The sequence below is a fragment of the Balaenoptera acutorostrata genome, chromosome 3 (genome assembly GCF_949987535.1).
Source record: "Balaenoptera acutorostrata chromosome 3, mBalAcu1.1, whole genome shotgun sequence".
NCBI lineage: Eukaryota > Metazoa > Chordata > Mammalia > Artiodactyla > Balaenopteridae > Balaenoptera > Balaenoptera acutorostrata.
Window position 1 is genome coordinate 158,941,258 of NC_080066.1, and position 24,719 is coordinate 158,965,976.

Here is a 24,719-nt window from a genome sequence, read left to right on the forward strand (position 1 = left end):
TAGAAGTTTTAGCCACAGCAGTCAGAGAAGAAAAAAGAAATAAAAGGAATCCAAATGGGAAAAGAAGAAGTAAAACTGTCACTGTTTGCAGATGACATGATACTATATATAGAGAATCCTAAAGATGCCACCAGAAAACTACTAGAGCTAATCAATGAATTTGGTAAAGTAGCAGGATACAAAATTAATACACAGAAATCTCTTGCATTCCTATACACTAATGATGAAAAATCTGAAAGAGAAATTAAGGAAACACTCCCATTTACCACTGCAACAAAAAGAATAAAATACCTAGGAATAAACCTACCTAAGGAGACAAAAGACCTGTTTGCAGAAAACTTTAAGACACTGATGAAAGAAATTAAAGATGATACCAACAGATGGAGAGATATACCATGTTCTTGGATTGGGAGAATCAACATTGTGAAAATGACCATACTACCCAAAGCAATCTACAGATTCAATGCAATCCCTATCAAACTACCAATGGCAGTTTTCACAGAACTAGAACAAAAAATTTCACAACTTGTATGGAAACACAAAAGACCCCGAATAGCCAAAGCAATCTTGAGAAAGAAAAACGGAGCTGGAGGAATCAGGCTCCCAGACTTCAGACTATACTACAAAGCTACAGTAATCAAGACAATATGGTACACAAAAACAGAAACATAGATCATATGGAACAGGATAGAAAGCCCAGAGATAAACCAACACACATATGGTCACCTTATCTTTGAAAGGAGGCAAGAATATACAATGGAGAAAAGACAGCCTCTTCAATAAGTGGTGCTGGGAAAACTGGGCAGCTATATGTAAAAGAATGAAATTAGAACACATCCTAATACCACACACAAAAATAAGCTCAAAATGGATTAAAGACCTAAATATAAGGCCAGACATTATAAAACTCGTACAGGAAAACATAGGCAGAACACTCTATGACATAAATCACAGCAAGATCCTTTTTGATCCACCTCTTAGGCAAATGGAAATAAATAAATAAATAAACAAATGGGACCTAGTGAAACTTACCACCTTCTGCACAGCAAAGGAAACCATAAACAAGACGAAAAGACAACCCTCAGAATGGGAGAAAATATTTGCAAACGAAGCAACTGACAAAGGATTATTCTCCAAATTTACAAGGAGCTCATGCAGCTCAAGATCAAAAAAACAAACAACCCAATCCAAAAATGGGCAGAAGACCTAACCTGACATTTCTCCAAAGAAGATATACAGATTGCCAACAAACACATAAAAGGATGCTCAACATCACTGATCATTAGAGAAATGCACATCAAAACCACAATGAGGTATCACCTCACAACAGTAAGAATAGCCATCATCAAAAAATCTACAAACAGTAAATCCCGGAGAGGGTGTGGAGGAAAGCAAACCCTCTTGCACTGTTGGTGGGAATGTAAATTGATACAGCCACTATGGAGAGTAGTATGGAGGTTCCTTAAAAAACTTAAAATAGAACTATCATGTGACCCAGCAATCCCACTACTGGGCATATACCCTGAAAAAACCATAATTCAAAAAGAGACATGTACCACAATGTTTACTGCAGCACTATTTACAATAGCCAAGACATGAAAGCAACCTAAGTGTCCATCGACAGATGAATGGATAAAGATGTGGCACATATATACAATGGAATATTACTCAGCCATAAAAAGAAACAAAATTGAGTTATTTGTAGTGAGGTGGATGGACCTAGAGTCTCTCACACAGAGTGAAGTAAGTCAGAAAGAGAAAAACAAATACCGTATGCTAACACATATATGTGGAATCTAAAAAAAAGAAAAAAAAAAAAGGTTCTGAAGAACCTAGGGACAGGACAGCAATAAGGACGCAGACGTACAGAATGGACTTGAGGACATGGGGAGGGGGAAGGGTAAGCTGGGATGAAGTGAGAGAGTGGCATGGACATATATACACTACCAAATGTAAAACAGATAGCTAACGGGAAGCAGCCACATAGCACAGGGAGATCAGCTCGGTGCTTTGTGACCACCTAGAGGGGTGGGATAGGGAGGGTGGGAGGGAGACTCAAGAGGGAGGGGATATGGAGATATATGTATACATATTGCTGATTCACCCTGTTATACAGCAGAAACTAACATAACATTGTAAAGCAATTATACTCCAATAAAGATGTAAAATAAATTAAAAAATTAAAAATTAAAAAAAAACCTATAGGTTAAGTCATAGTATTGATCCAATGTTAATTTCCTGTGACTACAGAAGAGAATGTACACACCATATTATTTAGATTTAGAAGTATTTACATCATGTCAGCAACTAGCTCAAAAAAATATTTAGATATACATATATATGGAGATACATATATAAAACAATAAAGCAAGTCTGGTAAAACATGAATACTGAGGGAATCGAGGTAAAGGATATACAGAAATCCTTTGTTCTAATTATTCAACTTCTTCATAAGTCTAAAATTTCGAAATAGAAATGTTACCTAAAGTGTGGGTAACCTCCGTTTTGAATTGGTTTGTTGATAGCCTAGGCCAGGGATCCGCAAACTTTTCCTATAAAGGGCCAGTCAATACTAATTTTAAGCTTTGTGGGCCATATGGTCTTTTTCACAACATCTCAACTCTGCCGTTGTGTCCCAAAAGCGCCCACAGACAAACTGAAAATGAATGGGAGTGGCTGCGTTTCAATAAAACTTTAATTTACAAAAATCGGCAATGGGACAGATTCAGCCCATAGGCCAGTTTGTTTACCCCTGGTCTAGTTCACACCAAAGAAAATTAATCCAAATAATTATACTTCCAGTTAACATGTATTCAGCACATGCTAGACACTACGTTAAGTGCTTTACCCACATTAACTTATTTACCCCTGTACCAATGTGATCAAGTAAATACTATTATTATTTCCATTTTCCACAGAGGACATGGGCCTGGAGAAGTGAAGGAACTTGCCCAAGGTCACACAGCCAGTAATATATATTATATATATATATAGTATTATATATATATATATATATATATATATATATATATATATATATATAGTATATAGCCAATATAGCCAATATGCTATACTTCTACAGACTGAACTATACTTTCATGTGCAACAACTAAGGAACTATAACCATTTTAACAACAGCTAAATAACCACCAAAACTCAAGATTTACATTCCGAGAAGGTATTTTTCACAAACCTCCTGTAGCTGCAAAGAAATAAGTCCCAGTTGATCCTGCCGTCTTTCCACCAGCTCTCTTTCTGTACGCATCTCTCTTTCTATTTCCTGAAGCCGTCGCTCTACCCGATCTGAAACCTTAACATGAATAAAGAGAAAAGTGAGATTACAGAACTGTTAGGCAAAAAAAGACTAAAACCGAAGAGATATTTTACGCCAGGTACACTATCGCCTAAAGCATTTAAGATTGGCTTATTTGTAGAATCCTTTTTAATGACACTATTATAAAACAGGTCACAAAAAAATTGACTAAAAGTTGCAATAGTAAACAGTCATTAGTCTCCAATTAATCCAAACCTGGATCCCAATAAAGGACTTAAATTTTCCAAAGTAGAATATAATATGTCAAAAGATCAGAGTGAAAAGTAATAAACTAGAAAAGAGTGCCCTCTGGTGAGTTAGAAGAAAAATACCTATTTTGCCTACAACTGCATTTATTACTCTATTAATGATAAACCGTTCTATCTACTTAGTTCTTTTTCATTTTAATTATCTATAAGCGTGACCTGCCTAGGAAGGTTTTGATGTTTATATGCATCAAATAATTGAAAGGGCTTGTCAATCTTTGCTACTATGATCTGCTAAAAATAAACCAGCTGTAAAAGATCAAAAACTAAAGTCAAACTGCAAAGTGTTTAATTGGGACTCTCTAAAATAAACATGAAAGAATTTTCTCTCTGATGCGAGATCTTCCTTGCTAAAAGTTGTGCAAATTCAAACACGCTTCATGAGCATCACTATACAGTCCCCTAAATATAATATACACTATTTGACTATTTGTGTATATTTCAGGGAGGAGGTACAGTAGATAGAAGAGAAGCAATAAATACAGCCCTGTTATAAGAAATCTTTTGCCATAAATTCTATAGTCAAGAAAGGTCCTGGTCACAAGGGATCTTACTGGGGCAACAGAAATGTTCTAACCTGGATTATGGTGATAGCTGCACAACCCAGTACTTCACTAAAAATCACTGAACTTTACACTTAAAGCAGATTAATTTTATGGTAAATTACACCTCAAGTCAGGTTGTTTTTTAAAAAGACATTGGTAAACATAAGTTTAATTAGTCAATAAAGGCTGAGCAAAAATATTCCATCAAAAAATTAGCAGTTAACATTTACTAAGACTGGTAAGTCTTGGGTTTCCAACTTCGAGTGCTGAAAAACAATTAAGATGTTTACAATGATATTCACAGGGCTTTACTAAAACGTCAAAATACCCTTCAGCATCAAGCTTCTAATTTATCCTAACAATCAACCTTAATATCCCAACAATTTACTACTGCATCTGAAATAAAGGCAGTACCTGCTGTTATAGAAAACAATATTATAAATAAATGCTAAAAAATAAAAAGTTGTTAATTCATTCCATTTTTATAAAATGGAAATATTTTTATCGTTCACTCAATATAAAAAGTAATTAATAGCAACACTTATCAAAAATAAATAACAGGGAACCACCTCAAGCACATTAGATGGCTATTAACAAAAAACAGAAAACAAGTGCTGGGGAGGCTGCAGGGGAACTGAAACCCTGGCGCACTGGCGGTCGTTTGTAAAAGTGGGCGGCCGCTATGGAGAAGAGTGCGGTAGTTGCTTAAAAAATAAAAACAAAGGTACCATATGATCCAGCAATTCCATTTCTAGGCATATGGCTAAAAGAACTGAAATCAGGGTCTCAAAGAGATATATGCGCACCCCCGTGTTCAAAGCAGCAGCGTCCACAATAGCCAAAATGCGGAAGCAACTCAAGTGTCCACTGGCAGATAAATGGATAAACCAAATGTGTTTTATACATAACAATGGAATATTATCCAGCCTTAAAAAGGAAGACATCCTTACACGTGCGACAACATGAATGAATCTTGAAGGCCTTATGCTAAGTGAGATAAGCCAATCACAAAAAGACAAATACTGTATCATTCCACGTATATCAGGTATGTAGAATAGTCATATCCATAGAAACAGAAAATAGAATGGTAGTTGCCAGGGGCTGTGGGAAGGGGGAATAGGTTGCTGTTTAATGGGTGTAGTTTCAGTTTTGTAAGATGAAAAGAGTTCTGTATTTGGTTGCACAACCACGTGAAGGTACATAACACTATTAAACTGAACACTTAAAAATGGATAAGATGGTAAATTTTAGGTTATATGTATTTCACAACAATTAAAAATAAACAAATATTATAGAATAAAAAATTTTTTTAATCTGCTAATACCACCTAGCACGAAAAAAATAATGCTAAGTACTTTGTTGTATACTTCCAGAAATTTTTCTATGCATATGTGTATGACTAGTCAAACACATATCCATTTCATTTAAATTTTTAAACAAAAATTGGGTGTTATACATAGTATTTTACAGATTTTTTCAGTTTATATATATATATATATATTTTTTCCCCCACAGATCACAGACAGCTTTCCATGACAACAAATCTACATCCTCAGTTTTAGCAAAGGCATAGTTCTCTGTAATTGATTAAAATAATTCCCTGTTGATAATGGGATAACAATTAATATTTATTTTTAAATATTAACATCTTAGTGATGAGAGGTTACTTCCATGATTAGGTTATAAAAATTCTAACTTTCAATCCTGCTAGCATGTTCTCTCTTGCCTTCTCACTTGCTTGCTCTAATGAAGCAAGCTGCCATGTTGTGAGATGCTCTGTGGAGAAACCACGTGTCAAAGAAACAAAAGAGGCCTCTGACCAACAGGTCATGATGCTTGATGCTTCAGTCCATTAACCTACAAGGAACTGAATGAGCGAGGAAGCAGATCCATTCTAGTCAAGGCTTGAGATGACTGCAGCCTGTGAGAGACCCAGAGCCACACAACCCAGCTAGGCCATGCCTGCATTCCTAACCCACAGAAACTGTGAAATAATAAAAGTTTTAAGCCACTGAGTTTGGGGAGATTTGTTATGCAGCCATAGATGACTAATGCAATTTTAAATTGGTTTTCAAATAAATCCTCACCCAAGAAATAAAGAGTCTGATGAAGAAAAATATATATATATTCTCCACTCCATCCATAAAATTTCTACCCATTTCATAGAATTTTGTTCTCCATTTCAAACTATTACAACCCCCCATTTCTTCCATGGTAAAGGAATTTTAACTAGACAGGTGCCTGCAAAATATAATCAATACATTTTCTGGCCTCTTCAGCTGCTAGCTGGCCATGTGACTTAAATTTTGGTAAATGGGATACATGCATAAGTGTTGTGACAACTTCAAGAAATTATCCATAAAGGATAGCGCATAGGCGCCTTTTGCTCTCATACCCATTCCTTCCTCTGTCTTGCTGCCTAGTACACAGATGCTGCCATCCTCGACCATAAATTTGAGACCATAACAGCAGGAAAAACAAGAAGAGCATGACAGGAAGAGCCAGAATCTATTATATACTGTAGATCAGTACACACCACGTGGAACCCTGAACTCCCTACTTAAGACTTTCCCACAAGAGAGAAATAACGTAGTCTTTTTTTCCCAATCACTATTATTTGGGGTTTTCAGTTATTTACGGCTGAAACTGATCTTAACTGACAAAGAGAAGCACTTAGTGGAAGGCAAAATGCTAAGCAAATACAACTACTGCCTTATACAACCATCGGAATATGGGAAAATAGTCATATCCTGCTCTGTTTTAGTCAAGCCTGAAGAAAACTATAAGTAATAAAATGAATAGGCACTATAGCTAGTCCGTATTGAGAAAAAATAAAACAGATACACAAACTAGCATGATTGAAAATGAATAAACACAAAGTATTTTATGAATTTCAACAGTGATAGAATTATAATCTGGTGGCCTATAAGGCCACCAAAGTATCTTTATCGACCCAATCATCCAGACAGATCAATATGCTCAAAATACTTTCCTTTTTCTACTGCTAATACACTGATTCACCCAACTCCAACTAAGTCAGCAACAGCCAAGGACCTAAAACACTCATTTCTATAACTCCAGTTTTCTCTCTATCTATTCTTTCTCGTCTATGTCTACATTACATTCTGTATCAGGGTACAGTCCAGGCTCTCTCAAAAAGATCAAACATACATCAGCTCAAATAAGATTGGTATTACATGTGTGCTCTCTCATCTTACAGCCCAGAAGAAAGCAGGACAAGCTGGCAGGCCACTCTGCACCCTAAGGTCATTCAGAGGTCCGGGTTCCTTCCATCTCTTGTTCCACCACCCCTAGGGAGTTATCCTCACCTGCCTGGTTTAAGCTGGGTTGGTGCTACATCCCCATTTCAACCCACATTAAGAGAAAGAAGTCCCAGACAAGTGGCTTTGTTTTCAAGGAGACACCCCAGAAGTTGCATGTACCACTTTTACTCACACTTAGTCACATGGTCACGACTTAGCCACACAGGAAAACTGAGACATGTCATCTCTACCTGAGCAATCACATGCCTAGACAAAACTGCCAGGGGTGTGGAGAGGGCTGATAAGGGGAGGAAGATGCAGATCTGATACTAAAGGGAAGAAGAAACTCAATACAATGGGCCGATGAGAACTAACATAACTTCAACACATACATTGTAATTTTAAGGTAAGCCACCTTTCATCCTTTTTTGGAAAAGAGTAAGATAAATGCTAATTCTCAGATGAAAGTATTAAAAGAAGACATTTAAAATACTAATTATAAAATTGAGCAGTGTGTAACAAATTACAAATGCACATAGACTTTAATCTTGTAAATCCACTTCTAGAAATTTATTCTACCAATTTACTTTCCCATGTGAAAAATGGTACATGTACAAAATCAATAATTGCAGTACTGTGTATAAAAGAAAAGATTTAAACTACCGAAATGTCCATCAATATAAGACTGGTTAAATAAATTTTGGGACATTCATTCAATAGAATGCTTTAAATATTAAAAGAAAGGAATTAGGAAGCTCATGAGAGGCTAATATGGAACAATCTCAAATCTCAAAAATATATTAAGTGAAAAAGGCAATATACAGAACAGTGTGTTTATTAGGCTAACTGCTAACAATTAAATAACAAAAAAGGGAGAGCAGGAGAGGCCTCTCTCAGCGTAGTGACATTCAACAGGAGCCTTGAATGACAAAAGGGAGCTAGCCATGCAAAAAACTGGGGAAATAAAAGTGAAGCCAGTGCAAAGACCATAAGGTAGGAATGAGTTTGGCAAATTCAAGGAACATAGAAAAAGCCAGATAATGCAGGCAGTATAAGCTATGCTAAGGAATTTGAAAACGAAAAAGCTCAGATAGGATTTTAAAAAGCATGGGAGTAATTCACTATGATGACAATTTTTAAAAATCACTTGGGGGAATTCCCTGGCAGTCCAGTGGTTAGGACTCTGCACTCTCACTGCTGAGGGCCCAGGTTCAATCCCTGGTCAGGGAACTAAAATCCCACAGGCTGTGTGGCATGGCCAAAACATAAAAAATAAAATGAAAAATAATAAAATAAAATAAAAAATAAAAATCACTTGGTAACTGTCAGCACAGATATGGGCAATTGTAGGAGGTAAGAGACCAAGCTCAATGCAGTCTACTGCAGTGAACTCAATAAAAGTGACTGAACAGAAGTATTAGACAGATACAGATGGAATTGAGCAAGATTTCAGAAATAAAAAGGACAAGATTTGATAATGGATTGGAAGCGTGGTATGTAGAAAAAGATGTGGAGTGAATCCTAGATGACCACTAGATGGATTGTGATGCCCTTTCCTGAGGCAGGGAAGACCAAAGCAAGAGCAAGTAAAAACAGTTCTAAACGGAATGGCATGGACTTTGTACCTAAGGACACAGAATATACTTGTAACTTTTGAATGATAAGATAATTCCCAATAATAAAAATTATTTTAAGGACTGCATTTATTATTGCCTCCTCACATTTACTTTCTATTTGTAAGACCTAAGGGAAAAATATTAACAACATCACCCAATATTAAAAAATTCATTTTTATCAGAGTACATACCAATCAATCAAATTTACTACTAAGATATCAAAAAGTCCTGAATCTCTAAATTTAGTTATAAAAATAGCAAGATAGGGACTTCCCTGGGGCGCAGTGGTTGAGAATCCGTCTCCCAATGCAGGGGACACGGGTTCGAGCCCTGGCCCGGGAAGATACCACATGCCGCAGAGCAACCAAGCCGGTGCACTACAGCTCCCGGGCCTGAGCTCTGCAGCCCACAAGCCACAACTACTGAGCCCACGTGCGGCAACTACTGAAGCTGCATGCCTAGAGCCCATGCTCTGCAACGAGAGAGGCCACCGCAATGAGAGGCCCGTGCACCACGGCGAAGAGTGGCCCCCTCTCGCCGCAACCGGAAAGAGCCCGCATGCAGCAACGGAAACCCAACACAGCCAAAAATAAATAAATAAATTTATTAAATAAATAAATGAAATAAATAAATTAAAATAGCAAAATAACAGAATAAAAATTAGAATACCTTTAAAGTTAGCATTTGATGAAAGGAGGTGAAACAAAAGCAAAAGCATTCTGTTTATAGGATTGTATTCTGGCTTTTCAATATGTTGATTCCTCAGATCTTTAATAATATCTGCTGGTTTAAAATCCATTCCAGTAAGTATTTGTTACATATCCTGCTGTTGTAATCTGTGCAATAACTATCTGACTAAACACAGTGTTGAGAAAGTTTTTAGAGTCAATTAATGATCAACTCTTCCAGAAGTAGCTGGATCCACGTTTACATTTTTAATTTAAATAGTGACTCTCCTACAGAAATCAAAATAAACTTGTCTTTTTCTTCCATAAATAATCAAACTTAATATGCACTCATATCACGCTCAATCGGGTAAAGCCTAGAAAACCAGTAGACTAAAATGTCCCCTGTGGTATGAGGCGCACAAAATATTGTTTATTATCACGATTAAGTGTTAACAGAAAATATTTTCCATAGCATCATGCTATAAATAATATCTCCCTTCCAATGGGCAGTTTGAAAAAAAAAACAAACAAAATTATGATTCCCAAAGGATTAACAAATTAAATCTTGGCGTGCTTGATAGGAATACTTTTTGCCCCTCAAAGAAAAATGTGTTCTATAAACTTTCAAGATGTATTTTAGTTACTGAGAAAATGCATGATAAACAATTGCAATCTCAGAATAATGCACGATAAATCTGATTAACAGGAGTTACCAAAAGAAAGTGAAATTGGTGGGAGATAGGAGCAGTCATTCATTTTTCTTTATATATTTGTACAATATTTAAAAGTTTTCCACAGTGAACGTGCATCACTTTGGTAATTTTATTTTAAACTTAAACCTGGGGGGGGAACACAGCTGCAGCCTCTGAGAAGTTTAATGCTCAAACAACAAAACTGCATCTTCCCTGACAACATGCTATCATGAATTCACAAATACAACACAATATGTCAAACAGTTATAAAATGTAAATGTTGACTTCAGTTGGAATAAGTGAGTCACCAAATCTATACTAACCCTTGAACAGATTGATAGTAAACATCATGTGGCCTTCAGAAGACCTTCTAAAATTCCACAATATTATTTTTAAGTTTTGCATTAGGCAATTGTTTCTTAATCAGAACTACATACACCCATGTGAGGTTTGAGATGCTCTCTGTACAGTTATGAGACAACCCTACTTTGAAAGCAAATTACAGAAAGCACAAAACAAGGTGTAACATCACAGCTTGATGTGAGGAACTAGCAGATGAACAATTCAACCAAGTGCACAGTTAGGTGTGTATGATCTTCCAGGTTTTGACAATATAAAAAGATGTGCCCTGATGAGCTGGGCCCACTGGACAGTTGAGTAAACAAGCAAGTTGTATAAACCAATTACACCAAAGAACTGAGCACTAGTGAGGTGTGACATCTATGGAATAGCTGTGCAATCATAGCTTTTATCTGATGTGGGATAATTCTTGATGCACAGTAATGATGAGAGAACTCAGGCTTTCTTTGAATTCAGCTGCTAAGATTGAACTCAGTGGTTATATTTTAGACCCACATTAACACTCTAGACTATATAGACAGTACTTGCTAATTTTACTTACTATATGAAAGAAATATAAATGAAGTAGCTCAGGTTCTCTTGTAAAAATGGCAAAAGGTGAAACTTAAAAAATGTAATGTGCATTATGCAAATTAGCATTTCAAACTCCCCAAACTCAAACTATCCCACCTATCTAACAATGTCAAACACCAGCATGACCACTGGATATGTCCACGGCTTAGTCAGATCTATAAGGATCTCAGCAGAACACTGAAGATATCTGAGTTTGGATCAAAGCCCTCGATACAAGCATGCTCACGAGTTGTATACCTATGTAGCAAGTAATAGAAGCCTCATACAAGTGCATTAAGAATCACAAACATAGTAATGGAATCTGATAGATATAAAAAGATTCAGGGAGTTTCACTTCTAAAAATGACAGACTAGATAATTCAGACCAATCCTTCTACTGAAAATAACTTAAATAGCAAGAAATAATACTTTAAATATCTGTTTTAAGGCATTGGAAAGCTAAAGAGATAAAGACATATGAGACCAAGATGCAAGAGAATAAAGAAATCCAAAGAGGTCAGTCTATCCTTTCTCTCTCAAATATCAGCCCATTTCAGAAAAGGCAGCAGAGACACTGAGAAGCTGAATAGTTTTTCAACAGATGCGTAGGGTTAAAGAGGAAAAACAAGTTGAGAGCCCTTCCCAGGAAGGGGGTCCCTGGTTAAACTTCTCCATCCCCACATCCCAGCCTGTGGGCTGGAATCCTGAAGGACTATACACTAGCAGTAAAGATGAATCAGAAATAGTTGAAACCTGGCCCTAAAGTTTAACACTGAAATATCTCAACAATAAATGATAAGGTAATTCATGAGTGCTATGGCCCCTAATCTAATCTGTAACCAAAAGGAAACATGTCCTTTCATACATAATAATTATCAAATTATCTATGCAAGTTTACTTTGAAGAGAATGAAAGTTTCTGTCATCAAAAATAACTAGACAATCAAAAGTAACAGAAGGCAAAAACAATGTGATCAAAATCCCAGGAAAATAAGAGATAATAGAAACAGACCTACAGAAGATCCAGATGATGGAGTTATGAGACACAGATACACAGATTGAGGATTAGAATTACAAAGTAAAAAGAAAAGAAATAAAAATTCTAGAAACGAAATATGTAATAACTGAAAATAAAAATCAGTGGGTGGTTTTAATAGATTTGATTCAGCTGAAGAAAGGAACTAAATGAAAGTTCAGAAGAAAACATTCCAAATGAAGAATGGAGAAACAAATTTTAAAAATTATAAAAATGAACATAGAGAGGATCTGTCACCAAAAGACCCACTCTAAATAAAATTCTAAATGGAATTCTATCAGGTATATGCAGATTCACTCTAAAGGAAATTTTACAGTATGTTCCTAAGGCATACGTGGAATCTCAGAGATGTACAAAGAATAAAGAACATACAAAGAAATGTAAAACAAAGAAGAATAAATATAAGCGTAAATCTAAATGAACAATTACTATATAAAATAATAATAGTGATGCCTTGTGTGGCTCGATTAAACATAGAATTAAAATACATGATAGTAACAGAAAAGTGGAGAATGCGGTTAATGGAGTTAGTTTCTTAGATCCTTGCACTTGCTAGGAAGAGCTTAAAGTGCTACTTTATACTAGATTTAATAAATCAAGGATGCATGTTCTAATCCCTACATTAGCCATAAAAAGAATAACAAAATAAGGTATAATTGGCAAGATAATAAATATGAAAAATGAAAACTAATAAATCCAAAGGACGGAAGAAAAAATGTTAAAAACAACAGAGGTGGAACCAATAGAAAGCAAATAGTTAAGATGGTAGATTTATACAAACTAAATCAATATTTACATTAAATGTAATAGGGTAGATCCTCCAAATGAAAAACAAGGATAATTATATTTTTTAAATGTTAAATGATACTCTATAATACAGCATAAAAATATCAACTCCAAGGCATAAATCTTATAAACAATGTATTAAATATAAGACCTCTGGATAAAAAACTATAAAAAATTATTGGAGGGATTTGCTATGTTCATAATTGGAAAACTCAATATGTAAATATTTGTATTCTCTCCAAGTTGACCTACAGAAACAATGTAATCCAATCAAGATCCCAGCAGGTTTTTAAACAATTTCATATTGATTCTAAAATGTATACAGAAATGCAAAGAGTAAAAAACAAACAAGACAAGCTTGAAAAACAAAGTAAAAGGACTTACTCTACCATATTACAACTTACCAGAAAGCAACAGTAATCAAGACAGTGTGATATGAGCACTGGGATAGATGTATTAACTAGATGACTGAATGAAGAGTCCAGTAACAGATGCCCGCACATATGAACATCTGATTTATGACCAAGACAGGACTGTAAAGTAGTGGAGAAAGGGTGGTAAATGAAACTGAATCAATTGGATATCCATATAAAATGTATGACCTCTACTTCACACCAGAAACAAATATCAATTCCAAGTACATACTAGATCTTAATGTGAAAGGTAAAACACTATCCTTCTAGAAGATTATATAAGGGAATATTTTGATGATCTTAAGATAGGGAACAATTTCTCAAATAGGTCAAAAAAGCACTAACCACAAAAGAAAAGATGGAAAATGAACTAAATTAAATTTTAACAAAAGGTTCCATTAAGAGAGTTTTAAAAATAAGAAGCAGCAGCTGTAGAACAGGAGACAATATTTGCAATACAGATAACTGACAAAGTGCTTGTATACTAAATATATAAAAACCTCCCACAAATCAATAACAAAAAGACAATCAAGCCAGTAAAAAAGTGGGCAAAAGAAGCAAACTGGCATTTCAAAAAAGAAAATAGCCAATAGCCGACAAACATATGAAAAGATGCTCATCATCATTAGCAATCATGAAAATGCCAATAAAACCATGCTGAGATACTGTAAGCACCTAACATAATGGCTACTAATGAAAGACTAATAATACCAAGTCTTTGAAAAGCAACACAATTTCTCATATGCTGCTAGTGAGAGTGTAAATTAGTAAAGCCACTTTGGACACCTGTTTATCAGTATCTACTAAATTGGAAGGCACCTAACAATTGCACTCCATGTTACATACCAACAGAAATGCAAACACGTGCACTAAAACAATAAGACTGGTAACAGCAGATTATGCGTAATAGCCCACAATTTGAAATAATTCAAATACCTATCATAAAATGTTAAAATATATTGCAGTATATCCATACGATGCAATACTAAGGAGCAATAAAAAATGAACAAACTGCAAGTACGTGATACATCACCCAGAAATATCACAATCATGATCAGCCAAAGAAGTCAGACACAAAAAAAATGCCCTACACGGTTCCATTTATATAAAAAGTTCAAAACAGGAAAAATTAATCTATAGGTTTAAAAGTCAAAATAGTGGTCAGAAAAGGAGAAATTAGTGATTGGGAGGGGGAATTAGGAGGCTTCTTGTGCACTGGCAATGTTCTATTTCTAGATCCGGGTGGTGGTTTCATGGGTGTTCTCACCTTGTAATAATTCATCAAGCTATATAATAATACATGTACTTTTCTATAAATACATTGTACCTCCAAACTTTTTAAATTAAAAATAAGAGAAAATAAGTTGATCTCATTGAAAACAGAGCATATCCATCTCTTAGCATATGCGGCCAATAAATTCAAACTCCAAAATAAATTCAGCACATCTGTGTAAGAAACTGTAAACACAGTAACATCTGGAGAAAAATTACAACTGGAGAAAAATTATCTGCTTTTATTAGGAAACTCTCAATTTTAATAAAACAAGTTAAGAAAATTCTGCTACTATCCCTTGTCTTACAAAAACAACGTTTTTGTGGTAAATGAATGAATACACATTGTTCCTGAAGTGGTTAAGTTTTCAAGTTTAGTGACAATTTCTAATGATATTTTTCTCCTAGAAAAAGAAAAAAAAAAACCTGATGATGCAAAGAAATGGACAATGTATGTACTTCATTTTTTATTTTAATTCCATCAAGAATAGTGATTTGATAAAAAGAAATCACTTAATAATGAGTGTCAACAATCTGAGTTTGAGATAATAAAACTCGAGAATTAGGGGTTTTTTCAATCAACACCATGTCAAACAAAAAAACAGAGAGCAAGGAGCTCTTTGCAGCAATGCTGATTACACGCTTCTGTGAGATGACCTGAAAATACTTAATGGGGAGTGCTACAGAGTCACTACCAAAAAATTCTGTATTTCTCAAATATCATTTAATAAAAACCACAATATCACTGAGTCAATAAAATTTAAAATCTCTTTCAAATATTCATAACTCTAAAAATTAATTCTATCTCTAATATACTACCACTATAAATATTTCAAACTTAAATACCTAAAATTCATGAATATCTTATAAGAGGTGCAAGAACATATTTTTAGACAAAATGGCATATACTACCCAAAAAGTTAAAATCTAGTAAACTTCACTGTGATTATGACCAGCTCAATCACTCTACCACCTGTGTATGAAATAAAACTTTCTATAAATAAAGAGTTCTCACCACTTCTTGTTTTTGGGTTTCATTAAGTTTTTCAGTCAGTTCTTCCAAAGCCCTTTTTGTTTCAGCATCGGACCTAGGCACATAACAAAAAAAGAGTATTTTTAAGTTGGCTATTTGAGAAAATACACATAATTCGTGAAATTTACAACATCATAATATGTTATTACATAATACTCTGCTGCAGTGGTTCTTAGACGTTAGCAAACCTATGAAACACCTGGAGGACTTGTTACAAACACAGTATCTATCAGTAGATATGCAATGGAGCCCAAGAACGTACATCCCTACAAATTCCTAGGTGAGGGGGCTTCCCTGGCGGCGCAGTGGTTGAGAATCCACCTGCCAATGCAGGGGACACGGGTTCGAGCCCTGGTCTGGGAAGATCCCACATGCCTTGGAACAACTAGGCCCGTGAGCCACAACTACTGAGCCTGCGCATCTGCAGCCTGTGCTCCACAACAAGAGAGGCCACGATAGTGAGAGGCCCGCGCACCGCGATGAAGAGTGGCCCCCGCTTGCTGCAACTAGAGAAAGCCCTCACACAGAAACAAAGACCCGACACAGCCAAAAATAAATTAATTAATTAATTAATTTAAAAAAAAAATTCCTAGGTGATGCTGATAATGCCAATCTGGGGACTACACTTTGAGAAACAATGCTATACTAGATCACTTTCAATAAACAAACTCGCTGCAATATCTCCCATGTTAAATTAAGAAGAATGAAAGAGGTAAGGAGGACAAAACTCTTGATCTCACATCCTCTCCAGGAATTCGTAATCAAATTACATCTGAGCGTGCTGTACAAACTCTGTCCTCACTCATTTATCTCCCATTACCTTTTTCCCAGCAAATTAATAACACACATGATAAATAATCAAATCGTACAGGAAAACGTATAAAGAAAAGCAAAGCTCTTTCTCTCTCACACTTATCTGGTTCCAACCCCCGCTGGCAACCATGCTCAACTAATACGTTCTCAATTCTTTTGCTGGCTACCTCCATCATTTTCAACTCTAGATATTTTCAACTCTGTTTTGAAATATTTAACTCACACTCCTCTCCAATTTCAGATAAATTTATTACTATTTTCAGTTCTTCTATTGGTTACCTGCGTAACTTAATACATTTATACCCATTATAAATTACTCCGTCATAGAGAATTAATGCTTTCTGCTTACATTCTATCATGCTCACATTTTAGTCAGCTTCCTAGTTGGATCACTAACTTTCCTGTGCTTTTTTTTTTCTAGAGTTTTCTGTTACCTTTTGGCCTTACACGGGCCTTATTATCACATCATTGATATTTTTCTCCCACTTATTACTGAATCATCTACTAAGAATCTACTCCATTCTTCTTGACTACATTCTTCTCAAAGGACACGTACTTCCTGCTCGAATTCAGTGATTACTTTCTGGGCCTGCTATATGGCTATCATGCTGGAAATTACTTTCACTGAAGTCTCGGGTTAGTTTTACTATTTCTTATAATCTCTACCTTCCTTTTTCTTGGTTGCCATTTTATTTTACTCATATGTCCTTAGTAATTTCCTCAGAAAGAAGTTATCTTAAACGGTAGACTTTCTAAGTCTTTAGACCTCTGAGAAAGTCTTTACTTGTACTTCTTTCTTGGCTTTTGCGGTTCCATGTGCTGCTGGATTTCCCATACCTCACTAGCTCTTTCTTCTCAAGCCAGCTCCTCTTTTTATATGACTTCTAAATATTGGAACTCCTGGGCACTCAGGCCTGTCCTTGATGTTCTCCCTACAGTTTCTCTCTAGATATCATCCATTTCCATAGTTCCAAATACCACTTCTACATGCCTACCACACTTAAATTTATCTCTCTAATGGAGACTTCTCCTTTGAGTTCCAGAGTAAATATCTGGCTGCATATTTTACATTCCCACTTGGATGTCTCACTGGCATCTGAAACCTAACATATCCAAGGCCAAACTCTTAATTTCTATGCCTCACCTACTCCCACCAGTCTTCCATATTTCAGGAAGTGGATTTACCATCTATTCAGTTACTCAAGTCAGAAATCTGAGAGTCATCCCTGGTTTATTCTCTCTTACCCCTCATATCCAATCCATTGCCAAATCCTAGCTCTGTGATCTCAAAAAAAACTTGAAACATCCCTGTTCATCTCTCCCTTGCCATAATCCTGGTCAAGCCATCATCTCTCATGCTAATGCAACAGTCTTCTAGTTCGCCCTCCTCTAATCAATTTTTCATATGGCATCCAAAGTAGGCGAGTTCTCAGTTAACTTTATATAATCCTTTCTAAAAGTTTGCTTTCTAAAAGTTTACTCATAATAATAAGTACACTTATTATAAATAATAAGTGTACTCTTATTTATTGTACCTTTTGCAATAAATGTCAAGAAAAAAATTAAAAATTAGTAAGTAAATGAGACTATCAACCTTTCTGAATCATGTAGGGAGTTAAACCTAACAACTTCCTACCCAGAATTTTTATAAACATGAATTAAGAATTGTGGTCTAAGTAAAGCAGAATTGGATCCTAAATCTTCCTCATCCACAAAGTTAAGCCACCAGGATTTAGAAGAAAACTGACTCTTATTTTGGCTTTAATAAAATTTCTCTGCCTTACACATGCCCCTAGGTCACACAAACTATGACCAGATGGTACCAGCCCATGGATCAGAAGATTCCCAGTCCACCGCTGCATGTCCAAATGACCATTTAAACTAGTCAACTAAACCATCCCTGCAACTTCCCCTGTATCGTCCTACAGGACAACTACTTCCTGAAACTCATGTTCCTAATGCTTAATTTATACCCTTCCTTCAAATGTGGAAAAGCTACATAATAAAGCCATTCCAAGAACATACTGTATTAGAATATTAATGCCATTCTGTTGAGTTTATCAACTTGTCAGAAATAAATACCTAAGTATTAAATTAACTAACCCTTGCCAGTTTAAAAGATTAATAACACAGCTCAATAATATAGTTTAAAATTCAGGAATTTAGATGCTTTATTCATATCAGCTATATGTGAAAATGATCTTGAACCACAGTGTACTATAAGTGGTACAGAGCAGACACTCTGGGGCTTTACTGCCTAGATTTGAATTCTGACTCCACCACATCCCTCCTTTGATCTCCAACAAGCTGAATTACTCCATCCCTCTGTGCCCCTGTTTCCACAACCAAAAAAATGGGGAAAATAATAATTACCACTTCATTAGAACTGTTGTAAGAATTAAACCTAATTCTACCTGACATGAAATAAGTGTTCAATAATATTTACTAGCGGTAGTAGTAATAAAGGTAACAGTAAGGTCTTTTATTCTTATTACTAAATTTCCTGCCTTCCTCCTACAGAAGCAGATAAGTTATGCAGACTGTAGTTGATATTCAGATTTAACATTTATAGCTTTGACTCTTTTTGCTATAGCAACACAAAACTGGCATGTAGAATGATTTCATTAGCTCGAGTACGAGTTAGCAAGTGAACCTAGTAAACGAATTTCAATTCACCTTTTTTGTTCTCTAATCATTGCTGTATATAGATTATGACTTTTGAGATGGGATAAATGTTTGTTCCTTGAAAAATATGGCCTCTAAATGAAAGTCACCTGTCACCACTGATGATGAAAATGAAGACAGTGAAGAAATCTTAAATAAAGTGATACATCTTAGGGACGACCCAGAATTGACAAAACTGCAAAAACTGGGCGGACATAAACAACTAGCTTTTGAAGATTTCAACTGAAAGATAAAATGTCAGATTCTACAATGACTCATGTCCACTGACGAATTCCACGTTATGCTTTTATTTGCTCCAATGTCGATCAATGGGTCTCTGTCTCTCTCTCCAATGTATTTGCAAATCTACCTCTTTACTAAGGTCTTGCAACATATCTCTCCATAATGTCAGCATGAAATAAAATGTTCTTAAAAATATGAAATTAATTTGTCTAACACTGAGTCATGATACACTGTAAATTCAAAGGGTTTTGAACTGTTCTATGAATATACTTTAAAATATAGCATAAAAACATAGCACTTTTTTTTGGAAATTCATGTAAACATGTCAATTATAGAACCTATTTTATTCTTCTAATAATTCATCCCTCAACAAAAATCATATTCAGCTTTTACCGGCTTCTTCTGGCAAGTTCCCGGCTGAAATCATCTCCAAGGCGAACTTGTTCACTGCTGAGGTCTCGGAGGGACTGATGAAAAGCATGAAACTAATAAAAGCAAAACAAAGTTATCCATTTAGGATTCTGTTGAATTCTTCCATGAAGATTCACTGACGGTAAGAATAAGAACTTGCTCTTTGCAATAATACCCATATCTATAATGTTATCAAGACCTAATAAAATTTTTTCTCTCAAAGAAAAGTTTTTAAAACTATATGTAACATTAACCATTACATCCTCTATAGTGCAGTATTTCACTCTTTATAGATACTCTCGAAAAGAGGTCTGGAAACTTTTTCTGTAAACAGTACAACAGCATATATTTCAGGCTTTCAGGTTCTATGGCCTGTGTCATAATTACTCAACTCTGCCATTATAGCTCTATGGCCTGTGTCGTAATTACTCAACTCTGCCATTATAGCACAAAAGTAGCCATAATCAAATGAGCATGGCTGTGTTACGGAACTTTATTCAACTAGACCACATGCCTCAGCATGCCAACCCATGCTGCCAAGAGACCCTTGCCCACATGCATGAGGAACCATGAACGAGAATGTGTGGAGCAGCACTGTTCATGCTGAGAACACTAAAAACAAACCGAAGTCCACTAAGAATGAAATGGAGATAAATTGCAATATATTCCTCCAGCGGAGTATCACACAGCAGTGAAAATGAAATGATCAAACCTACCTACACTCCGAAAACAAAACATTAAATGGAAAAGGAAAGTTACAAAATACACACTGCATTATTCCATCTATATAAAGTTTAACACAGGCAATACTAAGCAAGACATAAGTAGTAAAGATATTTTTAAAAATCAAGAGAATGATTAACATAGAAGTCAAAATAGTTGATAGCCCTTGGGGAAAGGAGGAGTGTAAAAGAGGTTTGGAGTGTATTATAAACCTCTATTTCTTGGTCTGGGTGGTAGTTACATGGATTTTTCATATTGTTGTACTTTTAATGGTAAATATGTATGCTATACATGTATGTGTAGGCTATAATTTATAATAAAAAAACTAAGTTATACAGACTTGCAGAAATAACAAATTGATTCATTTCAACAAATTCACATTGTGCAACTAACCAGTGCCAGCAACTGTGCTGGGAAACAAGTGTCATGGGAGACAGATATGTAAACAGAACCACAAATGCTGCACTGGGGCATTAAGAAAGTACACAGTCATATGGAGCTAAAGGTCATCATAAGAAATGGACTAAAACAAGGAAGAACAATTAAAAAGAAAGGAGCAGAGGTAATACAGCAGATGAACAACAGACCATTCACTTAGGTTTTGCCGTGATGATTTTCCAGTTTTGTAAAGCAGAATACTAGGACTCATCTTTGACACCACCTTTTCACTCATTCCCACCCTCCTGAAATGGCCATCTGATCTTCAAGACCTTTCATTTTATCCACCAGATAGTTTTTAAATCTACCACTTTCTCTCCAACTCCATTTATCCTAATCCAAGTAGCCATCAGCTCACACCCAGAACACAGCAATATCCTTCTAATTGGTTTACCCACACTGACTCCATTTTCTACACTAGAGCCAGAGTGATCTTTTCAAAGTAATTGTCACCCTCTTACATGGCTGTGCATGGTCTCAGAGTTTCACACTTCTTTAGCAACGTGGCCTTCTTTAAATTACTCATAGGTGTTATCTTCCTTCCTGCCAAGGTATTTGTTCTACCTCAAATGACTCTTACTCAACTTTCGGATCTCAGCTCAATCGGCCTTTCTTTGGGAAGCCTTCCCTAACTGGGGCAGGTCCCTCTATAAACACTCCTATAGCCCTATGCTTCCTTCTGTTAGAGCATGCATCTCGGCTCATAATTATGGGTGTATTTACATACTTTTTGATTAGTATCTAGCTCCCCCTCTAAATTGTAAGCTCCGTGAAAAGGCAAGGTTTTTGCTCATCACTGTTTCCAAGCACAAGCACTTTGTCCCAGGACAAAGGCACTAAATAAATAAAATGAAAGAGTAAGTAATATTAGGATATTGTTCTCTGCTCTAGGTTTTAACACATAATCCACACTAGCCAGTTGCACCTACCAAAAAATAACACTGTCAAGGAAAAGTTTCTACAAGGCGTCTTCTAATGCACTTGGTTCTGTTATCTCTTTATCTCATGTTGTAATAAAGGAAAGCTACAGATGAGTATCCTAACAAACTCTGAGTCCTCAATCTTAAAACTACCAAAACAAAGATGTCAAAGTCAGCAACATCTCCTAGTCCTTATCTAATTAATTTAGCTGCCCAAAGCAATAACAAAAAAAAATTTTTTCAGCTCTTGCATAGAAGTTCAAAGAAGCAGAAAAAGAAATATAGCTATAGAACTAATACCTTCAAAATCTTTAGTGAATACATAGAAAAAGTCTAGAATTCCTGCTTAATACAAAGTGGCTCCATCAATGATTCAACAACCAGAAAAACACTAGTGGAAAAATCAATAGGTTAACCACACAAAGACTAACTTGTTCATACTAAACTAAACTTAGCAAAATAGAAACTAGCTGACTTAGCAGAGCTTGGAAAAGAGCGAGCCATCTGAGCAAGGAAACAAAACATGTCCAGCTAAACTCACTTTTAAATGTTCTACAAAATATAATCCTCCATAACAAAATTCAAAATAAATGTATGATGATGATCAACACGTTGAAAATAAAATACTTTACTTGGTTTAAAAAAATAATAATCATTACAAAGTTAGTGATGATCAAATTCTTAGTTAAAATACAGCCATAAAATTCAAGTGTTAGTGATTTAAATAGAAATGCAAGGAACCAGACTACAGAATGGGTACAAAATACCTGGCCCATGTCATCAGTCTCCCGAACAAATCGGACACCAGTTCTGGACCTATTTCGTTTAATACCCTGTTGATCCCCATAGTCTTTCAGAGGTGAGGTAGGTGGAAAACGGTAGCTCTCTTTACAGAAGAAAGAAAAGGGAAAGGATTAAAAACACCACATGAGAAGAAACGATCTAAAATTTTACTCAGGAAATACACAGCAGACATGGATATATACATGTGCCCTCAACCTGGATTATTTCCCACAGACAATGACAAACAAATATCTCGCTGTGGCCATAAAATTCCACAAAATTGGCACTTATCTTGCTCTTAAAGCAGATAAAATGAACAACTGAAGTAACCTGGAACTAGAACACATCAAAAATTCTAATTGGCTGTACTTTTCAAAGAAGCAATATAGTATTTTCTCTTACATAAAAATAGTAAGTTGCTAAAAAAAAAAAACTTTTATGACTCCCTAAAATAATACTAATAAAACAGAATTTTTCAAATAACAAATTATCTAAAATCTGAATGGTGTTTAAAAATCAGTATAAACTAAACTACATAAAGAAATATAGCTGATTGTGATTTTTAATCATTATTATCATGACCAATAACGATATTAACAACACAAGCTACTAATGTTCACTCTGTCTAAATTGCCTCTCTTCACTGCAGACTTTTCTAAGTCTCTTCTATCCAAACATGAACCTCAGTGCTGTAGGAAAGTATAATTATATGCAAACTAAGTGCTATCACCTTTTATGTAGCCATTGAAATCGAGCTGCACACCAAGGATATAATTCCCATTATTAACAAGTGTCACAGGATATTTCATAATGAGACTTTTGAAAAACTATGAACGTAGGACAAGACTTCTAATCCAGAAAGTACACCACACAGTAAATCCTATCTGTGTGTGTGTTTTGACTGGAGGCAGACAATTAAATAAGGTTCTGTCAGGTGAAGCTCTACATGGTCCACAGAGCCTGAGAAGAACAAAAGTAACAGACTCAGAATATCAAAGTTCCATTGAACATACTTCAAAATATTCACTCTAAAACCCTGACTGCATCTTCTAACACCTTACTTGTATGATTTTATGTATGGGTTATATTTGTCTAAATACTACATGTATTCAATATGTACTTCAGGAATATTTTTAAGACAAAGAAAAGGTTTTCAGAACATCTGAAGAGTTACCTGTCACAGTGCCACCATCGAGGTCACTTGTACTCAGACTTGTAACAGAAATACTTCTCCCTCCGGAGTTTCTCAATAACCGTTGACTCCGCAGTTGGCCTATTGATTGTTCCAAGCTTTCTTTTAACTAAATTAAAGGATACAATGAAGGGAGATTTATTCTCTTTAAAAAACTTCCAGATACAAATAGCCTAGAGATTTTAAAGCTATTTATGAACTATCTGGGTTCCCAAAGAGAATTTATATCAGAGAAAATGTTGAACTAAGTTATGTTAATAGAAATATAAAAATAGTAAATATAAATATTTTAAGACCCAATTCTAACATCTGGTTTTAAATAGCATCTGTCACTACCTATTCCATCTTTCTATTACCATCAGATTGATGTGCTACCCATGCTTAGAAACATAACAAGGCCAACACATCTGAAAAAGAGAAAGCCTTCCTCCCTTCTAAACATTCCTTCAGAAACCTCAGATCTATAATAAACAGGAAAATGAACAGCTGTCACAGTGACTTCTGCTTTGAAAAAAAAGTGTACCGCCCAATTCTGTATCAGAGTATCTTTCATTCATTCAAAGATTTCAAATCCCAGAAAACCATGTGGTCAGATGTTGGACTGTTAGTACAAACTAGGATCACAGTTGTCCAAATGCTCTCTTCAGGTTATTAGGGAGTTAGCCAGCAGGGAATATAAAACAACATCTTTTAAGACCTAAAGAGCTACAATAAATAA

The 24,719-nt window shown here is 35.4% G+C and overlaps 1 protein-coding gene and 1 non-coding gene across 9 annotated transcripts in view; one reads left to right on the forward strand and one right to left on the reverse strand.

Annotated features, from left to right (window-relative positions):
- Nucleotides 1-24,719, reverse strand: part of CEP128 (centrosomal protein 128) — a 465,294-nt gene that overhangs the window by 390,940 nt on the left and 49,635 nt on the right. For 6 of the 8 annotated variants that reach the window (XM_057544276.1, XM_057544281.1, XM_057544278.1 and 3 more), the window contains 6 exons: nt 23,984-24,110; nt 22,794-22,912; nt 19,928-20,019; nt 15,797-15,869; nt 13,501-13,629; nt 3,194-3,310 (listed from right to left, as the gene is read on the reverse strand). In XM_057544276.1, coding sequence (XP_057400259.1) covers nt 3,194-3,310; nt 13,501-13,629; nt 15,797-15,869; nt 19,928-20,019; nt 22,794-22,912; nt 23,984-24,110 — 657 coding nt within the window. The remainder of the gene's footprint in view (nt 1-3,193; nt 3,311-13,500; nt 13,630-15,796; nt 15,870-19,927; nt 20,020-22,793; nt 22,913-23,983; nt 24,111-24,719) is intronic. The other 2 variants (XM_057544282.1, XM_057544280.1) reach the window with 1 other exon arrangement.
- Nucleotides 8,545-8,617, forward strand: TRNAE-CUC (transfer RNA glutamic acid (anticodon CUC)). The gene has a single exon. It is a non-coding gene; the product is annotated as a tRNA-Glu (tRNA).